Genomic DNA, 22,598 nt, shown 5'->3' with positions numbered 1-22,598 from the left:
GAATCTGGGACAGAAATTTCAATTTCGTCCGGTAGATGTAAACTCCTGGAGGATGTTTTCTGCCATCTAGCGTCGAGATGTATAACTCGCACTACTTTTATTTTAATAGTAGAAAATGGAGTATGGATCTCTAGTGTTAAAGTCACTGTTACCTGTTTACGATGTTCACTGGTTGATTCCATTAACGATGTCGGCCGAGATGGTAGCTTTATCTATTTGAAAAAATCAAAAAATTAACTTCTGTTCGAGAGTTATTCCGTAAAGTGATGGACGTACACACCTAATCACAGACAAAATAACTAATTATACTATTATAATCACGCATGCGTGATCCTAATAAGTCACTGCACCATTAAAACAATAAACACAACAAAAGTGACAAAGAAATAACATCATGTCAGCCCGGTTCATATATACAGCAGTGGAAACACTCCATATGCACTGTCTAATAATTCAAACGATATTCACAGCACTGATTGTGTGCCTCTAGAAGTTGTGCGGACCTTAATCTAGAGGTCGTAGGGTAGTTAGTAGTACTAGTACTAAATAACCTTTGCAGCTGATATCTTCGTTAAACACCTTACTAGAGTAGTTCTCAAACTTTCTGATAACGCGGACTCCCTGGTCATTCGGAAAGTGATCTGCGGACCCCCTTCCAATGCTATCTGGAATTTCACATGGTATTAAAAATACTAATTAGCATGACCACTGACAGGAAAAAGATCAAGAAAAATAATGCAATAAGTCATTTATTCTAAAGATACATGATTGTTTCCTAGTGAACGAAATTTCAATTGAAAATACAGTAATTTCCAAGACTGAAAAACCAGTTTTTTTTTAAATGGAAATTCACTTGATAAACAATTTTCGAATGTGGGGTCACTAATATGAGGGATGAAATTCTTTGTGTTTTTCCGCAATTGCTTTGAAATCTGGAATAAGTTTTGTCACCATCAATCTTAGGTCCGACTCCACATTAAGACTACTTCGCTTTAAGGTTCTAATACTGCAAAAAGCAGAAAAGGTCTGCTCACAGAAGTAAGTGGAAGGAAAAGGCATCCAATGTTGGAGTGCCCTTTTAGACAACTCTTCGTACTCACAGTGCACACACAAACAAAAAGCTACAGAGTTCATTATCTTTGAAAACGTTTTTTCATATGAAGTATCGCAAAATAGTTCCAATAGCTGGTCTTGTTTTGTGTTAGAGAGATTCATATCTTGTATGTCATGGATTTCTACATTAGTGAAAGGATTTTCAATCGAACCATTACCAAGTTGTGGAACAGGGAAATATTTTGGAAAACTTGTAGCTAATGCTTTCAAGAGTCCTACAAGTGTTTCCTGAATTTCAGCAGAGAGTTTTTCACCCTGAAGAGTCAATTAAATCCTTGAGCACTAGAAATGATAAATAGATATTGTTTTGTACTCGCACTGCCCAAAGCTGCAGTTTCTTAATCTTAAAAATACCTTTTGCATAACAGCTGTGAATTCCATTTTATTACAACGTATTTTAATTTTTAGGCATCGCGGACCCCCTGGCTAGGTCCCACGGATCCCACTTTGAGAAGCACTACCCTACACTATCAATCAAACTAGTAAAATATCTTTTCTAAGATAATGTTGAATTCAGTTTCTTTATCTTTCTAAATATTTCTAGAATGGCTCGTCTGTCCCCAACTTTCGATGAGACATCCACATTAATTTTTTATTCAACTAGCAAATTTTCTCCAGTTCTCTCCATACCCACATTTGTAACCCCCACAATCGTTTTCCAGCTGATATATTGGAAAGTAAGCTAGAGATAAGACAAACGAAGTAACAGAGTTTTTTTAAATTCCCCAGTCTTCTAAGTTCAGACAAAATAAGGACTATATACTGTTTTCTATTTGTATGCAGAGCTCCCGCGTGGATGAGCTATAAGCATACTCGCATAAGCATTTGGCGTAAGAGACATAGCTCGATTATGTGTTTCGAATTATATGCTAAACTATAATACCACGTACGAAATATCAAGCGTAAATGGAAATAGTTAGGTTCCACCAGTTAGGCTCAGCACCTATTTTCAGGAAATTTCCTCTCTCTGCTTTTTCGTATCTTTATCATAATGAAGTGGCCTATGCTATCAGAGTTTTGATACGCCAAGTACATATATATATATATATATTGCAGTTAGCAAAAGAAAACTTGGTATATGCGATAGCTAAGTGGTAGAGCAAAAAAATGAAATGAAATCTTTAAGTTTTACGTCCACGCTTATACCGGCTAGGCTAAAGGAGACGATGGTGATGATAAATGAATGAAATGGTGGAGTGGAGGAAGTAGGGAGAAACAGGAGAACACCGGAAAGACCCACGCACACGGTGTTTGTCCACCACAAAGTTCATTTGGCGGGAGCTGGAATCGAATCAAGGAAACATACACCAGAAGTGAACGCTCTACCACCGAGACACCGCGGCCGCTATGTGGCAGAGAGTTCACCTCTGCTTTGATCCCAGTTAGCAACGAGTATGCTTTGTAGTGGACGAAAACTACATATGTGGCTGATCTCGGGGTTCTCCCGTTTCCTACTATTTCTTCATTCCAGCATTTCATTCAGTATCATCATCATCACCATCTCCTTAGGTTTGAAATAATGTATAACTATAAAATTATTTAAAAAAGAGAGAAAAATAAGGTAAAATTTGTGCAACCTTGCCGTAGAACAATGCATTGATATGATTTTAATTTTAACTTTAATTTTAACATAACTTTTATGATCATTGAAAGGAGAGATAAAAGTTGTCTTGTCTATTATAGATCGTAAACTACCATGTAGAAACGTTTATTTTTATACCATATCGCATTAATTATATCTCATTAATTTAATGTAATTTAATTAAAAAGTTTACATCTCATTGTTTAATGTTGCTGCTCTCTGTATAAGCTTAAGTGAAAAGTTATAAAAATAGAGCTTTATATTCATTTCGTTCCAAAAAAGATATGTAAAAAAAAAAAAAAGAATTATCCAGTGAACTAAAATAAATTTTGTAGTTAACAGCAAACAGAACATGAAACAGAAACAAAAGAAAGAAAAAATATTTTTTGTTTGTTTACAAAGCAAAGCGAGCATTGCTAGAAAAAGTACAGAAAATGAGAAAATAAATTATCTTTTAACAAACAAAATACAAAAATTGTAATTATATATTTACAGGCTTTTTGTATCATTAAAAAAGTACTGTAGTATACACAATAGAAAAGCCGCTGCTACTTTTTTTTAAATAGTAAGTACAATCTTTTAAAAAAAGAATCTTTTTATCTACCGTACTTTAGAAGGCCATATTCAGGTATTCGAACGTGTAAAAAATATCTTTTTATCCATCGTACTTTAGGCCATATTCAGGTAATCGAAGTGTAAAAAATATCTTTTTATCCATCGTACTTTAGGCCATATTCAGGTAATCGAACGTGTAAAAAAATATCTTTTTATCCATCGCACTTTAGGCCATATTCAGGTAATCGAACGTGTAAAAAAATATCTTTTTATCCATCGCACTTTAGGCCATATTCAGGTAATCGAACGTGTAAAAAAAATCTTTTTATCCACTGTACTTTAGAAGGCCATATTCAGGTAATCGAACGTAGAAACCGCACCTGTTCTTCTGTAATAGGGGGCCTTACGGTGCTCAACCTCGAGGTCAACACCGCTTTTGGCGGATCACATTACTAATTACTGAATCCAATCCTTTAACAACTAAAAAGCAACGATTCCCGCAGTTTAAATGTGCCTTGAATTCTAACTTAATTTTAAAAAAGCAAGAGTTCTAAATGAAATTCTTAAAACTGTTTCAATGTTGTTAGTATTTTTTTTTTTAATTCGACCAGTTATGTAGCAATAGTACCAAATTTACAAAACCCGATAAATAATATTTCCCTTGATACCAATCAACACAGTCGTGGATCCAGAAGAGGCGTGCGCCCTCCCCTCCAGAGAAAAAATAACATAGCTTCTTCTCTGTTATTTCAACGAGAAAAGCCGACAAGAGCATTTTTCCATATATTATACCAATAATACGCTCTTAATTTATTCTTATAGAAATTAACTAATATCCTCAATTGTTACAGCAAGTAATATTTTGCACCTTTCAGCCCTTTTCATCCCTTTTCGCAAAAAATGGAGAGGTATAAACCTTCGGAGGTTGAGGTTATTCGAGACTTTATCCGTGATCATGCGCCCCATCATTACAACGGAACTTCAAAGTTCATATTCTAAGTTGAACGTAGCAGCATATAGAGAAACATAAAAATATGAAGTGCACACGCACACACTATAAATTATATCCACCTCCACTACCGAATCCAGAAGTTGTTTGGAGGAAGCGGATCTAGAAACTAGTCGTGGAGTAGTTTTCTCAGCTTACTGAGTTTTATCATGTACCATTCCAACTCTACTAATGCTGTTAATAACCGTTTCTTTATCTTTTTCTTCCAAAATCTTGGTTGATAGCCTCTCATGAGTGCTAGGAGCCATGAACTAACATATTTTGACCTTGTATGTTCCTAGTAGACTAACTTTGACTATGCGGTACCTAGGGAATATATAAAGGTCTGTGCCGAGGACTGGGTCTTGCGAGATTTACGAAACAGTACCGAAAGCACCTTTCAGTGTCTGTTTCTTTATGGAAATCATAGCTGATTACCTACAATCTAAAAGTCAAGCAGTGTTTATAATAATTTTTAGTCATCGCCTCTCTGCAGTATCAAAAATATTACTTCAGCAAGAGTTTTCTACTGTTCCTTTAACCTGCCATTTGGAACAGATGGTTGTTGACGGAATAATAAAAACAAAAATTTTATGTGGAAAGAAAGTTCTGTTAACATTTGATTCTACAGAGAAAGGAACGCAGATATTGTAAAAATTTTACAAGACATTATTGAATATGTACTAACTTTTTATAATTGTGGATATGTACTTTTTATAATAGTTGAGGTCATAATGAAAGGAAAATTGTTATATTTGAATGAACAGAGGAAGGAACGTAGATATTGTAAAATCTTTTTCAATACTTTTTATATTCTTTTACTCGAGATCTCTTCATAGTTTGTTATTAAAATACTTACTAACATATTCTCATTTTATTGTCCTAACAAGCAATATATGTGGCCAGTAAAATAGTTTAGATTGATCGGGCTTCTGGTGTGACAACCACAGTATTTCATGTCACCCCCTTAATAGGAAATCCTGGCTAAACGAACCGATATATGTGGCCAGTAAAATAGTGTAGAATGATCGAGCCCCTGGTGTGATGATCACAGTATTTAATATCACGGACCCCCCCCCTTTACGAAATCCTGGCTATGAGTCTGTAACAAACAGCAGCTTTTCTATCGACTCACACTGAGAAAAATCCGTTCTCCGGACAGCGATATATTGTACAAATATACGTTATCCTCTTGCTTACTACAGAAATCAGTACGGATACGTTATCCGTATGTTACATAGGCACGGCCCTTGGATGCTACATCATGCCGTTGCAGGATGTCTGACATCGAACAGTTTTCCGTATATCACATGCATATACTTATGTTACAGTCCTCAGCTGTATGTTATATACCTCAATTTGTATATGAGATCCTGACCGCCTATATTGTTTCATGCGGAAAGTATGTACAGATGAAACACTTATACAGAAAGTATTATAAAACATGCGTTTTCAGTTATACGTCTGCTATACGTGAAGTAAGTCAATAGATGACGGTGAAAGTTTCAGTGATAAAAGAAGCAGCTATTTTGTTTATCAGAGAAGTGGTGTTAGTCAGACATAAAAATACGACTTACACAATTTTGATTTTCACCAATCCATATGAATTGCGAGTCAATTCTAGTTTTCTGGGAACTTCACCTCCAATTTTAAACGACACATCTTGGTTTTACCTCTAGCACATGCTAATAAAATACACTAGACTCTCGCTAATCCATCCATTTCTTGAAAAGAGGGTTGCTGGATCAGCGAAAGTGCCGGATTATTAAAAATGTCCAAAATTGAATTTATCACACACACAGTACAATACTGTATTAAATATAAGGTTACTTACATTATCACAGAAAAAATTGAGAAACTTAATACTTGAGATAGTACGTAGGTTTATCGCTCACTATGAAACATGTCCCAAATTTCAGTTGAAGCGATGAAGATATACGCAACCGCTTTACAAGCAACAATAAACGGAAGCTACAATAGTACTGTATGTATTTAGCCCAAGCCAGAGTATAAACAAAGACAATCGTTGATGATTGCTGTAACGTTTTGCGGCAAACGCCAGATGTGGGACCGTGTTACTGAGAGAACGGATACTGAGGGCCGGATTAGCGTGAATTAAAGGTCTGCACGGGCCGGAATTTTTAGCCCGGCCCCGGCCCGGCCCGCTAATTTATAATGTGAGGCCCGACCCGAGTCCGAAATATGTTTTAGCATTTAGTCCCAAGCCCGGCCCGAACTCATGTGATAATCAAATAAGCCTGAAATAAGTCCGAATTACAGAAACTTAATTAATCAACGCAAAATTGTATTTTCATTTACGGCAATTACTGGTTTAATTTTGCTGTTGTGCTTCTCCAGAAAGTAAAAGTTCTCCAGAAAGAATGCTCCAATATATATTTTTGTTCAGTATATTTACAAACTTGGTCCGAAAGGTCAGAGAAATGTGGTTTTATATTTAAAAATTTACTGCTCGAGCCCGGCCCGGCCCGAAGTGATATATGCTTTGTAGGCCCGAGTCCGGCCCACGAGCCGGGTCGAGCTTAAGCCCGTGGGCTCGGCCCGAGCCCATACAGACTTCTAGAGTGAGTAACTGTATTGTAAACGATACTTTAATAATAAGTTTTGTTTTGCAATCTTATCATTTAGTTGACTGAAAACGTTTAAACTTCAATGGATAAAATATTTGATAAGGAAAGCCTAGTAGTAATTTCTTTTCTTTAATCCTAAACAAATCATAATATTTTCCACGTAAGAAACTAAGAGTAAAACGATGTAAAAAAAAAAGCACAAGAATAACAAAAAAAACTATACGAGAAATATTTGACGGGAGAAAGGATCAAAAAGAAAATAATACTATTTTTTTTCCACACAATCATTTCCTTCCACGTGTCATTTTTCCTTCTCTGTCATTTGGATTTATGTTATTTCTTTTGTTTGTCAAGATTTACGACAGAAAGAGAAATATAAAGACCGAGAAATCTTGTTATTTAGACGACGGACATTTTAAGTTTCTTTTTCTTTTCTCACACCTCTATTTTTCTAATACAGAACAAAAGCGACATTTATGTACCCGCCCGCTGAGCTTTGTTTCCGGAGATTTCGACGCGTGGGAAAAACTGCAATTTGCACCATATGCTGCCGCTTCCAGTAAACGAGGGACTAATGCACTATTTTTTCTCCTTTTCTATGTATGATATAAAGAAAGAAATAAAATGAACTTGAAAAATTAACCTCAAACAAAAACCTTTGAAAATACACTACGCAAAATATCGTTAAAGAAAATTCTACATTCTTTCTGGATGTTTAAGTAGTGTATAATCGCAGAACTAAAACCAGCTAATATTAGAGCAACAACCAAGACAACAGATTGGGCAATTTTTTCTGTACTAGAAAATAGAAATTAAATGAAATTTTTAAATATTACATCCCATAGTTATGCCGGCTAGGTTAAGAAGATGGTGATGATGACGAATGAATGAAATGGTGGAATGAAGAAAGTGGGAGGAAACTGGAGAACCCCGAGAATACCCACGCACACGGCGATTGTCCGCCAAGTTCACTTGGCGCGAGCTGGGATCGAACAAGGGACCCCATGAATCAGAGGTGAACGCTTTATCACTGAGACACCACGGACTCTGCTGGAAAATAGAGAAAAAATTGGTATTCTTATAAGAGCATTAGCTAATTTTTCTTATCAACAGTTCATCATTTGACCCTTCAGGGGAAAAATTTCTCCTGAGTTTGAGAGATGTAAATATTTTACTCAATAATATAATACACCAATGAAAAACTAAAAATAAAAAAAACATTTACGCATATCGGAGTGTCTTCCTCCGCACTCACACCAAGCGAAACTTTAAATGGCGGTACTCCAGTAGTTAAACTCTTAAAGAGATTTAGTGACTGTCAAAAAGCCGATAGTTACGATTGCAAAGAGTGATACCAATCTGTGGAGAAAATCCGATTTTGTGGGAATTTTTGACATTAATTTTTCGAATAGGGATAAAGGGAATTTTTTCAAAATGTGTAGCATATATGGGATTTATTTCAACAGTGCCAAAATGTTCTCTATGAGCAGGAAGTAGGGTGCTGGCGCTTGAATGAATGTGGAATCAGTGTTAATTGTCAAATTTTGTTATTTGAAAGTGCATGTTGGTGTGAAAGTGATTTATGCATAAACTTGTGAATTCCAAAAACAAGCAATAAGAAACATAAATTGTGCTCTGGGGTTTTTTAAAAAATCATGAGCGAAAGAAAGCAAACTACCACACGGGAAACTGCCAATTTCTAAAATGCTCCATACGGAATTACTAGAGAATAAAATTTGTCTAGTTTCATTAATTTCAGTAGAACATTTTGGCACAAACCACTGTTGCCACAGTCCTGGCTCTGGAGTGGGCTGAAAAATAGTACCAAATTGAAACAAAAAGGGCTGAATTCATTATTTTATACCATCGGGGGTAAAAGTATCGGGGAACGCGGGGGGCCGCCGTCTACCCACTTTCAGAAAATATCTGTGGCGTCCCTCACTTCTAAAAAAATACAATGGGCAAAGATAGGCATGGGGGACGGCGTGACGTCATGCATCCCCCTACTTTTTCAGATCCAGTTTTACTCCAAGTAACAGAGGTAAAGTTCTATAACACTCCCCTCCCCCCTTTTCCAAGAGTTTAAATCAAGAAAGTGTTTTTTTATATTAATTTTTAAGAACAGCCAAATAGGACGACTAAAATTTCTACCACACTGCTTCTTTCTCGTCTCCTTTATGCGCGGCGCGGATGCGCTCATTTAGCGTCATTTGTTTTTCGGTATAGTTCGAATTACGAATTTTCTACACACAGTTCGTAGCGTTATGCGGTGTAACGTCACAGAAATAAATGTTCAACAGCATTTTTTAAGAGCCCAACACACAGTATGAGTAACGTGAAATATAGGAAAAGTCTTACCGACACTTTTGAAAAGGTGACAAGTATTTGTTAAATGGTGCTGAATTGGGTAGAATTGTACCAAATTTCGCACAAAAGGGGCTGCAAATGCCTGCGTGGTACCAACCGGCCGATGAATGACAAAGAGGACTGAATTTGGTACAATTGTACCAAGTGTGGCAATACTGGCACAAACTCTTGAAATTCTAACAATATATGCTTGTTTTCATCAATAATTTCTAGCAACCTCTTAATTCAGGATAATTTATAAGGATTTTAGAACATCAAGATTTATTTAAAATTGAAAAAAGGTAAGTAAAGTAACATATAGTAGTTTAAATTTTCATATTTTATAAATTTTGAAATTTTTGTAGTTAGTATAGCGTATAGTAAATTTAAGAGCAAAATACACGGAAAAACAAGTCACTGGCGTTTAGTTCCAGATGAACCTGCCGAATGTATGGTATGGCAACTTAATATATTTAATAAAATGTATGTTGTGAAATATTCAGTAAGCAGTGTATACCAGAACTTTTAATACCTGGTTACTGGATGCATATACCGTAGTAAAACAGTACGGCAGGAAGTTGCTTACCAACAATCTGGCTCAGGTACTGGATAAGTTTACTTAAATGTATTTAACTCCTCTCTAAAGTAAAGAATTAAGTAAAATAAATACCCACGAACAGTGGCGTATTTAGGAGGGGGCTTTCGGGCTTAAGCCTCCCCCCCCGAAATCTTACTTACTATAGTAAAGTAGCCTATATGAAATATCTTGCTGATTTTTCACATTTTCAGGCAAAGTTCCCCCCGAAAGTTAGCAAAGCCCCCCCGAAACAAAATCGTAAATACGCCACTGCCCACGAGCAACGCTTCCAGCGTAGCTTCTCTCAATTCCTGGTGTAACGACCCGTGGAAGGATGAGAGCCACCAAGACGAGAGGATTAAAAGATAATGTTGTTGAGCAAAAGTAATACGTGGAAGAATACAGAAAAGTAAAATTGGTAAGTGAATCACTTTTATCAATAGTGATTCTAGTGGGTTGATTTGACCTAAGGTGATGGTCCTTTAGCGAGGTATCGTGCTGCCAAAATGTCTTGAGCCGTGGCAAAAATGCGAACTAACGCTCACACCCTCACACACCCACGCGTTCAGCCAATAAGGGTTCAGCTGTTGCTAAGCGAGAGAAATCGAGTGGAATTCCTTCAGCCGATAGCAGCGCTTGCAGCGGAAGACTAGGGATCAAGTCAATGTAGCATATCTATAGTTGGATGTATGTGAAGAGAATTACATGTAAGCGATATCAATATTCCTATGCTATTTGAAAAATTCCAGTTTTCTGATAATTTAAAGGAAAATAGTAATTCACTTCCTTACAAGCAAAGTTTGTACTTCACATTACTTAATAAGTTGGACTATTTTTTAAAACAGATAATTCAATGTTTATTATATATATATATATATATATATATATATATATATATATATATATATATATATATATATATATATATATATATATATATATATATATATATTTGCATTAGTTATAGTTTATCATTTCTGGCTCCAGGATTGCATTGTCGTGTTTGTTCTGTTTATCCGAGTATCATTGCCTTGCTTACTTTTAAACGTGAGATTGAGGTTTGTGGAGATTTAAGAATTGAATTAGGTTATTGCTTTGTGAATTGGTTGAGAGCAGTTATTTATTATGATATTTAAATATACTAGAAGTTTGAAAAATTGTAGGGTAGATGATAAATTAGAATTTTGGTTGAGCTGAACGAAATGATTGAATTTAATTTACCTGTTGCATGAATATTGATCATTGCATGACTAATGTATTTGGTGAGAAATATAAATAGATACGATTATATTGTCAAATAAATCGACGAAATGAAGAAAGAAATTATGAATACTTACGTTTATTAATGGTAGTTTAGGTTATGCTCGATGGTAGTTTAGGAGCGTATGGTGTGAAGAAATTTTGTTGTGGACTGTTTTGAACAAAACGACTTCATTTTTCGATTGTTTTGGAGATATTTAAGATAATTGTGAATTAGGGTCCGGATTATTACCATTGTGCGTTTCTTCTCGAATTTTTTGGAATTTATTGAATTAGCTCAAAATTAACTATTGAAATTGGTTCATAGTTGGGATATTAAAGAGTCAGGACTAATTGATTGAGACTTTTTAATTTTATTAGAATATTATTATTATAGTTACATTCACAATTGATTATTCTTTATTATATTAATATTATTATTGTTGTTGTTGCCTGTATATGTATTTATCTAAGAAATAAGTACATATTCAGAGCTTGGTTTATTATTTGTTAATAAAATTGTTATCCAATTGAAATTATTGTGATATTTATTTCTACTTATATATATATATATATATATATATATATATATATATATATATATATATATATATATATATATATATATATATATATATATATATATATATTGTCAGCGCCGGATTTTGGGGGTGCACCGTGCAAGTGCACCCCCTTCGTTGTAAATATACGCTATCTAAAATGAAGCTAGCAGTGAAAATAGCAACACTCCGAAATTTTCTGCCGTCATGTTTCCGTTTGGAACTTAAAAGAAAGCTGAGTTTTGTAAAAGCAATAGTTTAAGTCGCTTTCCTGGAGAAGGGAGAAAAAGATTCACCAAGCAAAGCAATATAACGTTTGTCAGGTAGAGAAGAAAACAGAAGCTAGGAACAGAGAACATTTTTTTCTGCATATCACTTACGACTCTCTTTAAAATACTTCCTTCCGTTGTATGTATCAGCGTTGTCAGGTGTAAAGAATATTGTCATATGTCACTTTGAAGAGTTTCAATAAGACTGGTTATTTTAGTAGTTGTGCTGTATCCCTCGCCCCAGAGAAAATCCTGGATTTGACCCTGTATATTGTATTTTCCTTGTCCTTCTGAATGAATATTAAATTGTATGAGTTCTATGGCAGGTGAGCGACGGCTAAGCTGTTCCGGAATCCCGTAGTTTCGTCTATGGTGAAGTATCCTTTTCAGGTTGACTCTGAGGTGACCAGTCAATATTTTGATTTTTTTTTTTTTTTTGCTTCTCTTTGTTGACTGCTAATCTTGGATTCGACAGTACTCCTGATGAATAGGAACGTTACTCTCCGCCAGTTGAAATCCGCATTCTTAACTAAACTTGTACTTAAATATAATTGGAACACTCACCAATCAGTTAGTTACCTCGAGAAAACTAGGGATTTAACGATAATCTCGGCCATTTCGGATATTTTTTCACTTCCTTTCATCTCCACTTCAAATGGACGGGGCTGAACTTACAAGTTAGATGGCACTATTCATCTCAGTGACACCGATAACTATGAATTCGGTTCTAATAAGGCACATTTTTGATTATTTTTATGTCATCCCTTCCTCCTATGGGTGTCTTACCCCCGAAGAATTTTTGTTTCAGATTATGATGTCAACTTGTTTTTAGAAGTGAGGTTACATACCGAGTTTCAACTTCCTAACATTAAAACTTCGTCAAATATCCTAATTTTTTTTTAATTATAAATTTTAAACCACCTTTTCCATTTTGAAACCCCTTCCACTCTCTTAGGACACGAACCAACATCTCTATAGATTCTACGGTCTCTTCCAAACTATTGTTTCTTTTATAAAATCACTTTCAAGTTTGCTAAGTGAACAGTGTGGATTTCTATATCGAACAAACAAACATATGCATACGCTCATTTTTATATTCCCCTATTCCTAATAGAAATAAAAGTATAATTCCATTTTCCTTGCACGAAAATGTAGCGTTCTTAAATATGGGAAAAGAACATGTATGATTCGTCAAACATAAATCTATATGGGTGGATGGTTAGCGTTCTGGCTTCACAACACAAGCGATTATGGATTCGAAATCAGCCTAAGAAAGCTGCTAGTTTTCTGCTAGCGTATTCTTTGTTATCCAAATGTAAAGATCTTCCTCTTCTTATGCAACCATCTGATGATCCAAATGATTTTTCCAACTTCATTTCATAACTGCGAATGTGATGCTTGCAGGTTCGACTGATAAACTTTGATTCTTCTGCTTTATAAAATCAAAATTTTACTTAAAATAAGAATACTCTCCGATCATTTCTTTCTTCAATTCTAACTTTGAATATGTGAATATATTCCTCTCTGTCCCCCTATTTGAATCTCTCTATCCACCTACCTTCTCTCCAAGTCGTCCACAAAGAACTTAAATTAAACACATACGTTTAGTAACTGTAACTTACTTGTTTAGTAACTTACCTTTCTTCTTGAGTTTATACTTTTTTGTTAAAAAAACTGCTTTGTTTGGAAACAGCTTCTCAATCGTGATAGTATCACTATAGTTGTGTTAATCTGATTGAAACTTTGTAACACGATTAAAAAATCTATCGAGGCGAATTTCCATCTGAATAGAAAGAGTATATTACTTCACAGCAGCAATGAGATGAAAATTGCTTTAGATAAGGAAAAAGGGAGCAGGAGGAATTGTAAACCAGACGTAACTATTAGTCATTCGGCGGCGTAAGTTGGGTTGCCTATGCACCTGCATAACAAATGTGTTGTGGGAATTTCAGTGACAAAGTCTTGTTTCAATTTCTGTGGAGCGATCTGTACAATTAGTTCTTACACAGTCTAATGATAGTCTATAATTTGCTAATAGACTCCGACCAAAGAAAAGATGTAAGTGAGAACTTTATATCCAGTGTTTACTGTAGTTCACCTGCCCTTTTGTTTTCTAAAATCAGTCTTAAGAACCTTATTCGTAAACAATGTATATTCGGTGTGGTAATACAGGTAACGTACTGGCCTTTTTTGTTTTTCGAAAGAAGGTGGCCCCCTCCAGGCTGCTTTTTATATTCCTATATATATAAGCACTTCACTATTTTATTTTGATTTGATGTAAAACTTATTTCAAGTCTACACTAATCATCCAGGAGGGATCTGCTCCCCCAAACGACCCTTACAAGTATTATTATTATAAAACGGAATTTTGAAACCAAAGCTACATGTTTCCTAGAATTTATAATTAGAATGAGATAATGCAGACTTCTAAATATCTCACTACGGTTAAATTAGTCTTGCGTCTCCTGGGAAATAAAAATCTTAATCTTACGTTAATAGAAAATCTAATACAATAGAATTCATTTAAAATAAATTACATAGAATAAGAAATACCCGAGACTAATGAAGACAGCAACTACATTTTAACTTCGTAGATAGAATTCACATTTCGTTAGAGCGATCGTCACGAGGGGAGAACGAGCATAAACGTCAGGTAAAGAGAAAATGTTGGCTAATACCTGTCTCGACAACACAATCATTAAATACGCTGACAAGGCTGAGTTTTCAAGGCGAGAAGTATCTCTTCCTCTATTGGCAAGTTATTTACGGTTGTGCTCTCAGCAGGGACTCTATTTCTGTCCAAGGAAAACCAAGCTCAAGCTCTTGTTTCTTTTTCTTGTTTTCCTTCTCCATGAAGGAGATGCATTCAAAGAATCTTAATACACTGTGGTCTTCAACCGTATAGATATAATTAGCAGAAACTAGCTCATTAGCACTAGCTTTTTCAGGAAAGTAAATTCCATCGAATAGAGATTTTTTAAATCAACTTTGCTAACGAATCTTGTACATAAACTACTGAGTTTAGATCCCGAAGTAGAAACCAGACATTTTACTTTTTTAGAAACTCTTTTCTGGAGATGTAAAATTCTTAACAATACCAATGTTTACGTGATAAATATTGAATAAATGTTATATTAATTAGTATTAGGTATTAATCTACAACACAGTTGAAAGAGTAAAATTTTTAGCATTTTGTCAATAATTGGAATGACTACGTCGTTTCATGCTGTATATCAAAAACGTCAAGCAATTCTGCCATCAATAGATATTTAGTGAATGGTATATTAACAAATATTAAATAGCATAGGTAAACGGCATAGTTGAAAAAGTCAAATTTATAACAATTTGCCAAAAATTGGGGCAAGATGACTACATCGTTTTATGCCACACATCAGAAAAGTCAACTAATTCTGGCACAAATATTTAATGGATGATACATGAACAAATATTAAATATTGGTGGAAGGCATACTTGAAAAGTCAAGCTTTTAGCAATTTGTCAATAATTGGGGGCCAGATGACTACGTCGTTTTATGCTACATATAAGAAACCTCAACTATTTTAGCCATGAATTATTTCAAGATTAAACAAAAACAAAACATTTAATTTTCCTACCAGACGATTCAAACCACACTTAGATTTTTTCTTTTTGAAATTTTAATTACCACAAGCCAGAATCTTAACGATATAATCAAAGATGAACAATCATAAAGTTGGTGAGCTGTGAGACTAAAGTAAAATTCTCTTCCAAAACTTTCCAACGATTCTTTTATATTCGGTTATGATTTGTTATTAAGACATTCTTCTATTATATGTTTGAAATTCAGTAACCTAATGCATTCTCCAACATTTGAAAAAACAATGATTCAAGATGTGTTGAGTTTTGTGCTGGTGGTAACTGTTGGCCTTTCAACATAACTAACAATGAAATATTTGTTGGCAAGTTCTTTTGCTAGCTCAAGCGTCTGAATTTTTTTTAATCTGAGTTTTTGACCTCATTTATGATATGATAATAACCTCAGAGCATAGTTATTATGTGCTGTTAAAATATCCTCAAAAATAGCTTATTAAAATTTAATCTATTATAATACAGCATTGCTCCAGAAATTTGAACGCACTAAAACTCGAACGAAAACGTCAAGCAAATTTTCGTTCCGGAACTCGAACGTCCAGCACATTGTTCGTGTGTGTTTATGCGTGTAAGTCGTTGAGAAGTGACATTTCAATAAACTTTATGTTTACTTGTTTAACAATAACATCATCAAACACTTTAGTATTGTTCGAAAATGTCGAACATTAAACCACTTTGTAACGTTCGTTCTCAAAAAAGACTCAACGATCACTGACTCAAAATCTTCTACATGATATCTTTACAAAGAGTAAGAAACGGCAAAGTATACAAACACCAGAATCACCAGAAAAGCAATTTTCCAGGTCTTCAGGTGTCATTTACTTCGTCGTGAAATCCAGTAAAATTTTGACAAAATTGATATAGTAATATATAGAAATAAGACTCACCTGTTAAACCAGTCATCAGTATATCGAGGATAAGGATAAGGATCGTTGCTACTAAAGTCGTAACTTGCTTTTGCGTTCTGAAAGATAAAAGAAAAGAAATAATATAGGTATAACAGAACGTAACAAGTAAACTTCGTTTCGGCTCATACTGTGGAAACTATGATAAACTTATAGTCTACAGACAGTCCCAAAGTTACATAAATTCGCCATTCACAAGTGAACTTCACGTTCTCTGAATAGAATTTAGACTTAATTACTACTTCTTAAGATGTACTGTAAGTATCGTTCGTAAATTTCCGATATAAGTAAAATTTACGAACGGTAGTTACAGTATATCTGAAGAAAGTAGTATTAAATTTCCAAATTCTGTTTAGAGACCGCGAACTTTACTTGACGTCATTTCCTTCCACATTGTCGATGCTACATTAGAAAACTTGGACATAATTAAATTATCTCATACTTAGGTAATTTACTATTGTTGAACTGTTATTAGTTTTTTGGCGTGGGGACTGTAGAATAGTAAGTTTTGTACTCTTCAAACATATTATGAACCTTAGCTTTCGCATTGTAATATGATTAAACAGTAATATTTTTCATTTTTTTTCGATTTTTTCCATATGCTTGCGATAAATATTAATTATGGTAAAAATTCAAACCGGAAGTAGTAGAATTATCAGGTCCGGTTTGAATAGAAGATAAGGAACAAAGATGGAATTTGTTCTTTGGATACTAAATACACAAAAAAGAATTATTTCTCATTTTATCTTACCGATTTTTTTTTGTTTATACGCCGATTTTTTTTCTAATTTTACGAAAACGTTTGGTTTGATCCCTGCAATTATGACCTATTGAAACTATACACGATAAAATTGTTATTCAATCCATGACATTTGAAGGAGAAAGAGAACATTTAAATATATAGTGTAAGGCGTGTGAAGAGACTGAGTAGTAATCTACTCAGAGGTGTAATCATGGGGCGAGGGGGTTAATAAGGAAGGGCCTTCCTATCCACCAAACTGGAGTTTTTGTCATGTGTTTATAAACTTATTTAATACTTACTGCAATATTTATAAGAATATTTATATGGAAGACAAATAATAATAATCATAATAATAATAATAATAATAATAATACGGGCTGTGGTCTAAATATGGGCTAGGTGGCGTTCTAGACTTCTGTATGCTTGTCTAGTACTAAAACCTAGTGACAAATGTGTAAAAGCATTATTCAAGGACGAAGGTGGTAGCGTGATTCAGTTTGCGACGAACAGTTGGGTCTGGTTGATCAACTTGTGTATTTTGCCTGTGTGCAATCGTTTGAAAGTTTTATCAAGTATGTGTTTTGTATTATTTTTGACCATAAGAAAACTCAGTTTGAAAAGTTGTAATAGGTAAGTTGTATTATGCAGGGATACCATTTGTAGTTACTAGAAAATGAAAGATAAATAATATTGTGTATGAGTACTGTTACGTGACAAAGCAAAATCTATGAATGGTCTAAATACAGGCTACCTTGCTAGGTCTATATATTTGGACCATCATTGTAAAATTCTCAAACTATGTCTTTTATTTCAGCATGCCAAGATCGAAACCCAAGTACATTCCAAAAGGCAAGAGAAAGATATGGAAGCAAGATGTGGACATGGCGAGTGCTATTAGCGCCGTAAGAAAAAATAACGCATGGGGACGCTGAAAGCAGCAAAGATTTTTAATGTGCCACTTAAAACTCTGCAAACGTTAAGGAAGAAACAATCTAACTCTCATTGAAGCTGCAACGACAAAACTAGGAAGAAAACCTATATTAGAGGACGAGCTTGAAAAGCAATTGGTAGAATATCTACTCATGGAGCAAAATTTCTTTGGATACACCAGGAGCGACTTGCAACGTATGACGTAGCAACTGGCATAACGAAATGGTCTTCAACATCCATTTATGGGCACAGAGGCTAGAAGATCATGGTTTGATCTTTTCCTTCGTGGTTATTGCGCTTCGTAAACCATGTGGAACGTCTTTTGCTCGCGCTTTTGGTTTCAACAAGGAAAATATTCAGCAGTTTTTTCGTCTGCTCGAAGATGCTTATGATAAATGGCCCAACAAATGTTCAAAACAAATTCCCGTCTCTAATTGGAAGGAAAGATAAAAGACAAATAGCAGCTCTAACTTCTACAGAGAAAGATGCATTGCGCATGTATGAACGCCGCTGGACAATATGTGCCTCCCATGGTAATATTTCCGCGAACGAACATGAGTAGTCAGTTAATGAAAGGAAGTCCTCCAGGATCCGTTGTCATAGCGCATCCAAGGGATATCCTGATGACGAAGACGCAAATTGTATATTCTGCAATAGGAAATTCTCTGAAGATACACAAGGGGAGCTATGGGTTAGATGTATAATGTGTTCAATGTGGGCACATAACGAATGTGCTGGTGCGGAAGACTACATCTGTGACTTTTGTAAATAGACAGTCATCACCTCTAAATTATTCTTTCACCTTACTTTGTACCTTCAAGCATTTTTCTTAGTTCTTTGTGGCAAATTTCGAAGGTAGCCCATATTTAGACCATACTTTCTAAACTTAACATTATGGCCTCTCTCAGAAAACTGTATGTATTAATGTTAGTCTTGGAATTTTCAACTATATTTGTAACTCTGTTATGAAGTTAACATCTCTCAACATATTTGGACTTGTTATTTCTTACATACCTTAGAACATTTTATTGATATTCGAAAAATAAAAATGGTAGCCCGTATTTAGACCTTCTCCTCTAATAATAATATGTGTAATAGATATGCATGCATAGTGAGTTATTAATGATTTCATATATTGAAAGATATGTTTGTTTTTACTATACAAAAAGTCTATCTCCGTGAAAAAATCATGGGACACCGAAAACAACTTGCTGGCTATATCACTAAGTCAACTATGCACTAATCGCCGTCAAAGATATGTTAAAATATCAGAAATTTTAAGTTTTGGAATATCTTAATTTTGAGAATAATTTTTCATGAGAAAAAAATATGTTTAATTAAATTTCAACTCTATTTTCTCATCAAACATTCCCTACAAAAGTGATGGGGAAACTATGACCCGTTAGTAAAATGCGACCCCCTGAAAGATTCTATCCAGCCCGCTACATGATTCCTGGAGGAATGAAAAAACAAAGGATGTGGTTACTTCGAAAGAGTTGAATTAGAACAGAATGAGAGATGAGATTTAACTTCACTTCATGGTCAGTGCTTCCCAGTTCGAACCACATTATTAGAAACTTCAATCATTAGCAGGGTTTAGTAGTACAAGATATATTACCATTGTTGTTTTTCGAAAATTGGATTGGCCCATCTATTACTCTTTTTTCTTGGCCTTGTGTTTAAAAAAGTTTGTCCGTTACTATACAGCAAAAATTCGGTGCACCAAATAAGCACTAACAATAGTGAAGAAGACAAGACAAGGACAACAAAACTTACAAATACTATATCGCAAATACCTTTTCAAGTTTTTCTTTCATCGTTGATTTAAAAGTAGGCTTACAAACTAAAAACAACTCTTTGTTCTCTATCAATTGAAAGATGGAAATAGTACTTTTTTCTTTGTTGAAAACCTACACAAATATTCATTTCGTAGAAACGCAAATTCCGTTTTTAGATATCTGTTTATTCGTATTATTTTGGTGCGGAAACACGATCAAGATATATTTAGTTACTAGGGTGGTCCAACATAGAATGGTAAAGAAAAAAATATCTCTGATCTAAACGCACAGTTGACAATTTTGATCCATGTGGTCTAAATATACTGAATGAAAAATTTCTTCGCAGTAAAAGAATATTTAGAGGTCGCTCAAAGCCTTCAATTATGCTCCATACCTGTTATTTGAAATATTGAACGTATTCGCATTTAAGCGGTGATGAACCTTTTCGTTGTTTTGTGCAATGCTTGTGAATTTCATCCAAAAACAACATTTAAAGTGGCCAGGATTTCATAATAGGGGGAGAAGGGATCCGTGACATGAAATAACTTCGTTACAATATCCATTTTTAACTTACACACCCCGTTTCCTCCACACAAAGCTGCTCATAAGAAAGAGTAACCAAACGCTTGCTGTAGCTTTTTATTTTGAACGCTGATTCTTCTTTTTCTCGTTTCTTTTTGTTTAATCCTTCCTTAATTTTCCATTTTTTGGTTTCGATGGGGGTCCATACGTGCCTGGGGGCCCCCTTGGCTACGTGCCTGAAATGGCGTTTCTAGTGTAAGACATATAAGTCCACGACTGGAAGAGAAACGGAGTTATATTTATGATTGGTATCGTCTAAAATACGGATAAATTTCACCTAATTAATTATGCAATTCCCACAATTTTGGAGAACATGCTAGAGGTCCAAATATTACACTGTTTCAACGTTTTCAAGAGTTTTGACCAAACCTTAAGCATTCAGCACCAGTAACTACAATACATTTGAATGAAATTTCATTTTTTAAAAAGATACCTTTAGGCACCTGCGGTGTGGATTAGGAATTGTCCTCGAAATGTTAAGTGTCTGCTCTCGATGAATCCTTTTCCTTCAACCTTTAGATACTGACAAACTATTGATTTCGCAGAACTTCGCTTTCTTTTAAGACCAAACTAAAACATGACAACAGAAAATTTCATAAAGTATTGCTATTTTCATTGCTAGCTTCTCATTTCAGGTAGTATATATTTACAACGAAGGGGGGAGGGTACATATGCACCTTTGCAACCCCTAAATCCGGCCTTATATATATAATATATATATATATATATATATATATATATATATATATATATATATATATATATATATATATATATATATATATTAGGGTGGTCCTTAATTTTTGATATCCTAATTTTTTTGGCCTCACCCCCTAAAATGGTTCCATATGGGACTAAATTAAGGAAGGAGAAAAATTAACTTCATTGAATAATATTAAATGGTGCCCCAAGCGACCTAAAATTTTGAATCCGATTACAGTACATAATATATGGGAAAAATCTGGAATAAAATCATGTAATTTACAAACGCCTTAAGGGAACGCAAAAATACCCTGGATAATGGAACTAGAGGAAGAAACACACCTAATGTTGTATAGTATTGTCACAGCGGCCATCTTGAAGTCCGCCATCTTGGATTCAGATCAAAATTTTCAAATAGGAAGAGGATCATGTGACATATCGTTTTGAGGTGGCGTTTCACCAGAAACACAAATCTGGCACTATTTTAAAGATAGCTTTAGGCGTCTAAGATTTATTACCTGTGAAAATATTTCTCTTTTTCACAAGTAATAACTCTTACACAACTAAATGTAAAGACATGAGTTTGGCTTGAAAAGAACAAGAGGGATATGCGCGGCTTCATTAGAAAGAGGAACGCAAAAGAAAAATGCACTTCTGAAAATGATTTGTATGAATTTTACACAAAAATACACGAAGGTAAGCATTTCAGGAAATGAAGAGGAAAACCCAGTTGAGTATGTCAAATAAAATGTAAATATGTGCCTGTGTGCGCCCGGACCCTGCAAGAGATGTAAAAGGGGAAAAACTAATTTTAAAACTCCAAGACAGCTTGCTGCTCTTGATCGATACAAGTCCACTGATAGAACGAGAATACATATTCTGACAGCGACGGCAGAAACATTAGGCCATAATGTAAAGGAACGAGTAATAAATATGCATCGATGCTGAGAGAAAATCCGTAGCGAAGTTGCAGAAGACCACAAAAACAAATTCGGAGTGCATCAAGTGCGTTAGTTGTGCAATGAGACGGAAAACTACTGCCGAATTTGACTGGTAGAGAGACTATCGACGGGTTATCAATATTTATTACAGGAGATGCTCATGAGAGGCTAATTGGTGTTCTCAGTTTGTCATCATGAAGAGAAGAACGAAAATATTATTTCTACTACAGTTCATTAGCTTGAAGAATGGAACTTGGTAAAGTTCGTGTAGGCAGTTTGTTGTCACACTATTCCCTGCAATATGTGTTATGTGAACGGTGCTTTCGTTCTGCTAGAGCAGATGCTCCAAAATGATCTTCTATACCTTCCTTGTAGACACTACATTTATGAATTGGTTTTAAAATGTGTATTTGACAAGTGTTGTGTTTCGTTTGCATCTGGACCGGACGTTCCCCTATTTAAGCATTTTCAGAACGATTGGTCTAAAATAGATTGTACTAACTTTATTCCAGAATTGATGATGATAATGACGTAAGGAACAACATTTCAGATGTAAGAAATGAAGTATTGA

At 34.7% G+C, this 22,598-nt stretch overlaps 1 protein-coding gene across 1 annotated transcript in view; it reads right to left on the bottom strand.

Moving 5' to 3' along the window:
- Positions 1-22,598, bottom strand: part of amon (prohormone processing protease amontillado) — an 851,181-nt gene that overhangs the window by 271,054 nt on the left and 557,529 nt on the right. The window contains exon 6 of the mRNA XM_081730809.1: positions 16,335-16,411. Coding sequence (XP_081586935.1) covers positions 16,335-16,411 — 77 coding nt within the window. The remainder of the gene's footprint in view (positions 1-16,334; positions 16,412-22,598) is intronic.

The sequence above is a fragment of the Thermobia domestica genome, chromosome 11 (assembly GCF_964235325.1).
Source record: "Thermobia domestica chromosome 11, izTheDome1.hap1.1, whole genome shotgun sequence".
Lineage (NCBI taxonomy): Eukaryota > Metazoa > Arthropoda > Insecta > Zygentoma > Lepismatidae > Thermobia > Thermobia domestica.
This window is presented reverse-complemented; position numbering and strand designations above follow the sequence as displayed.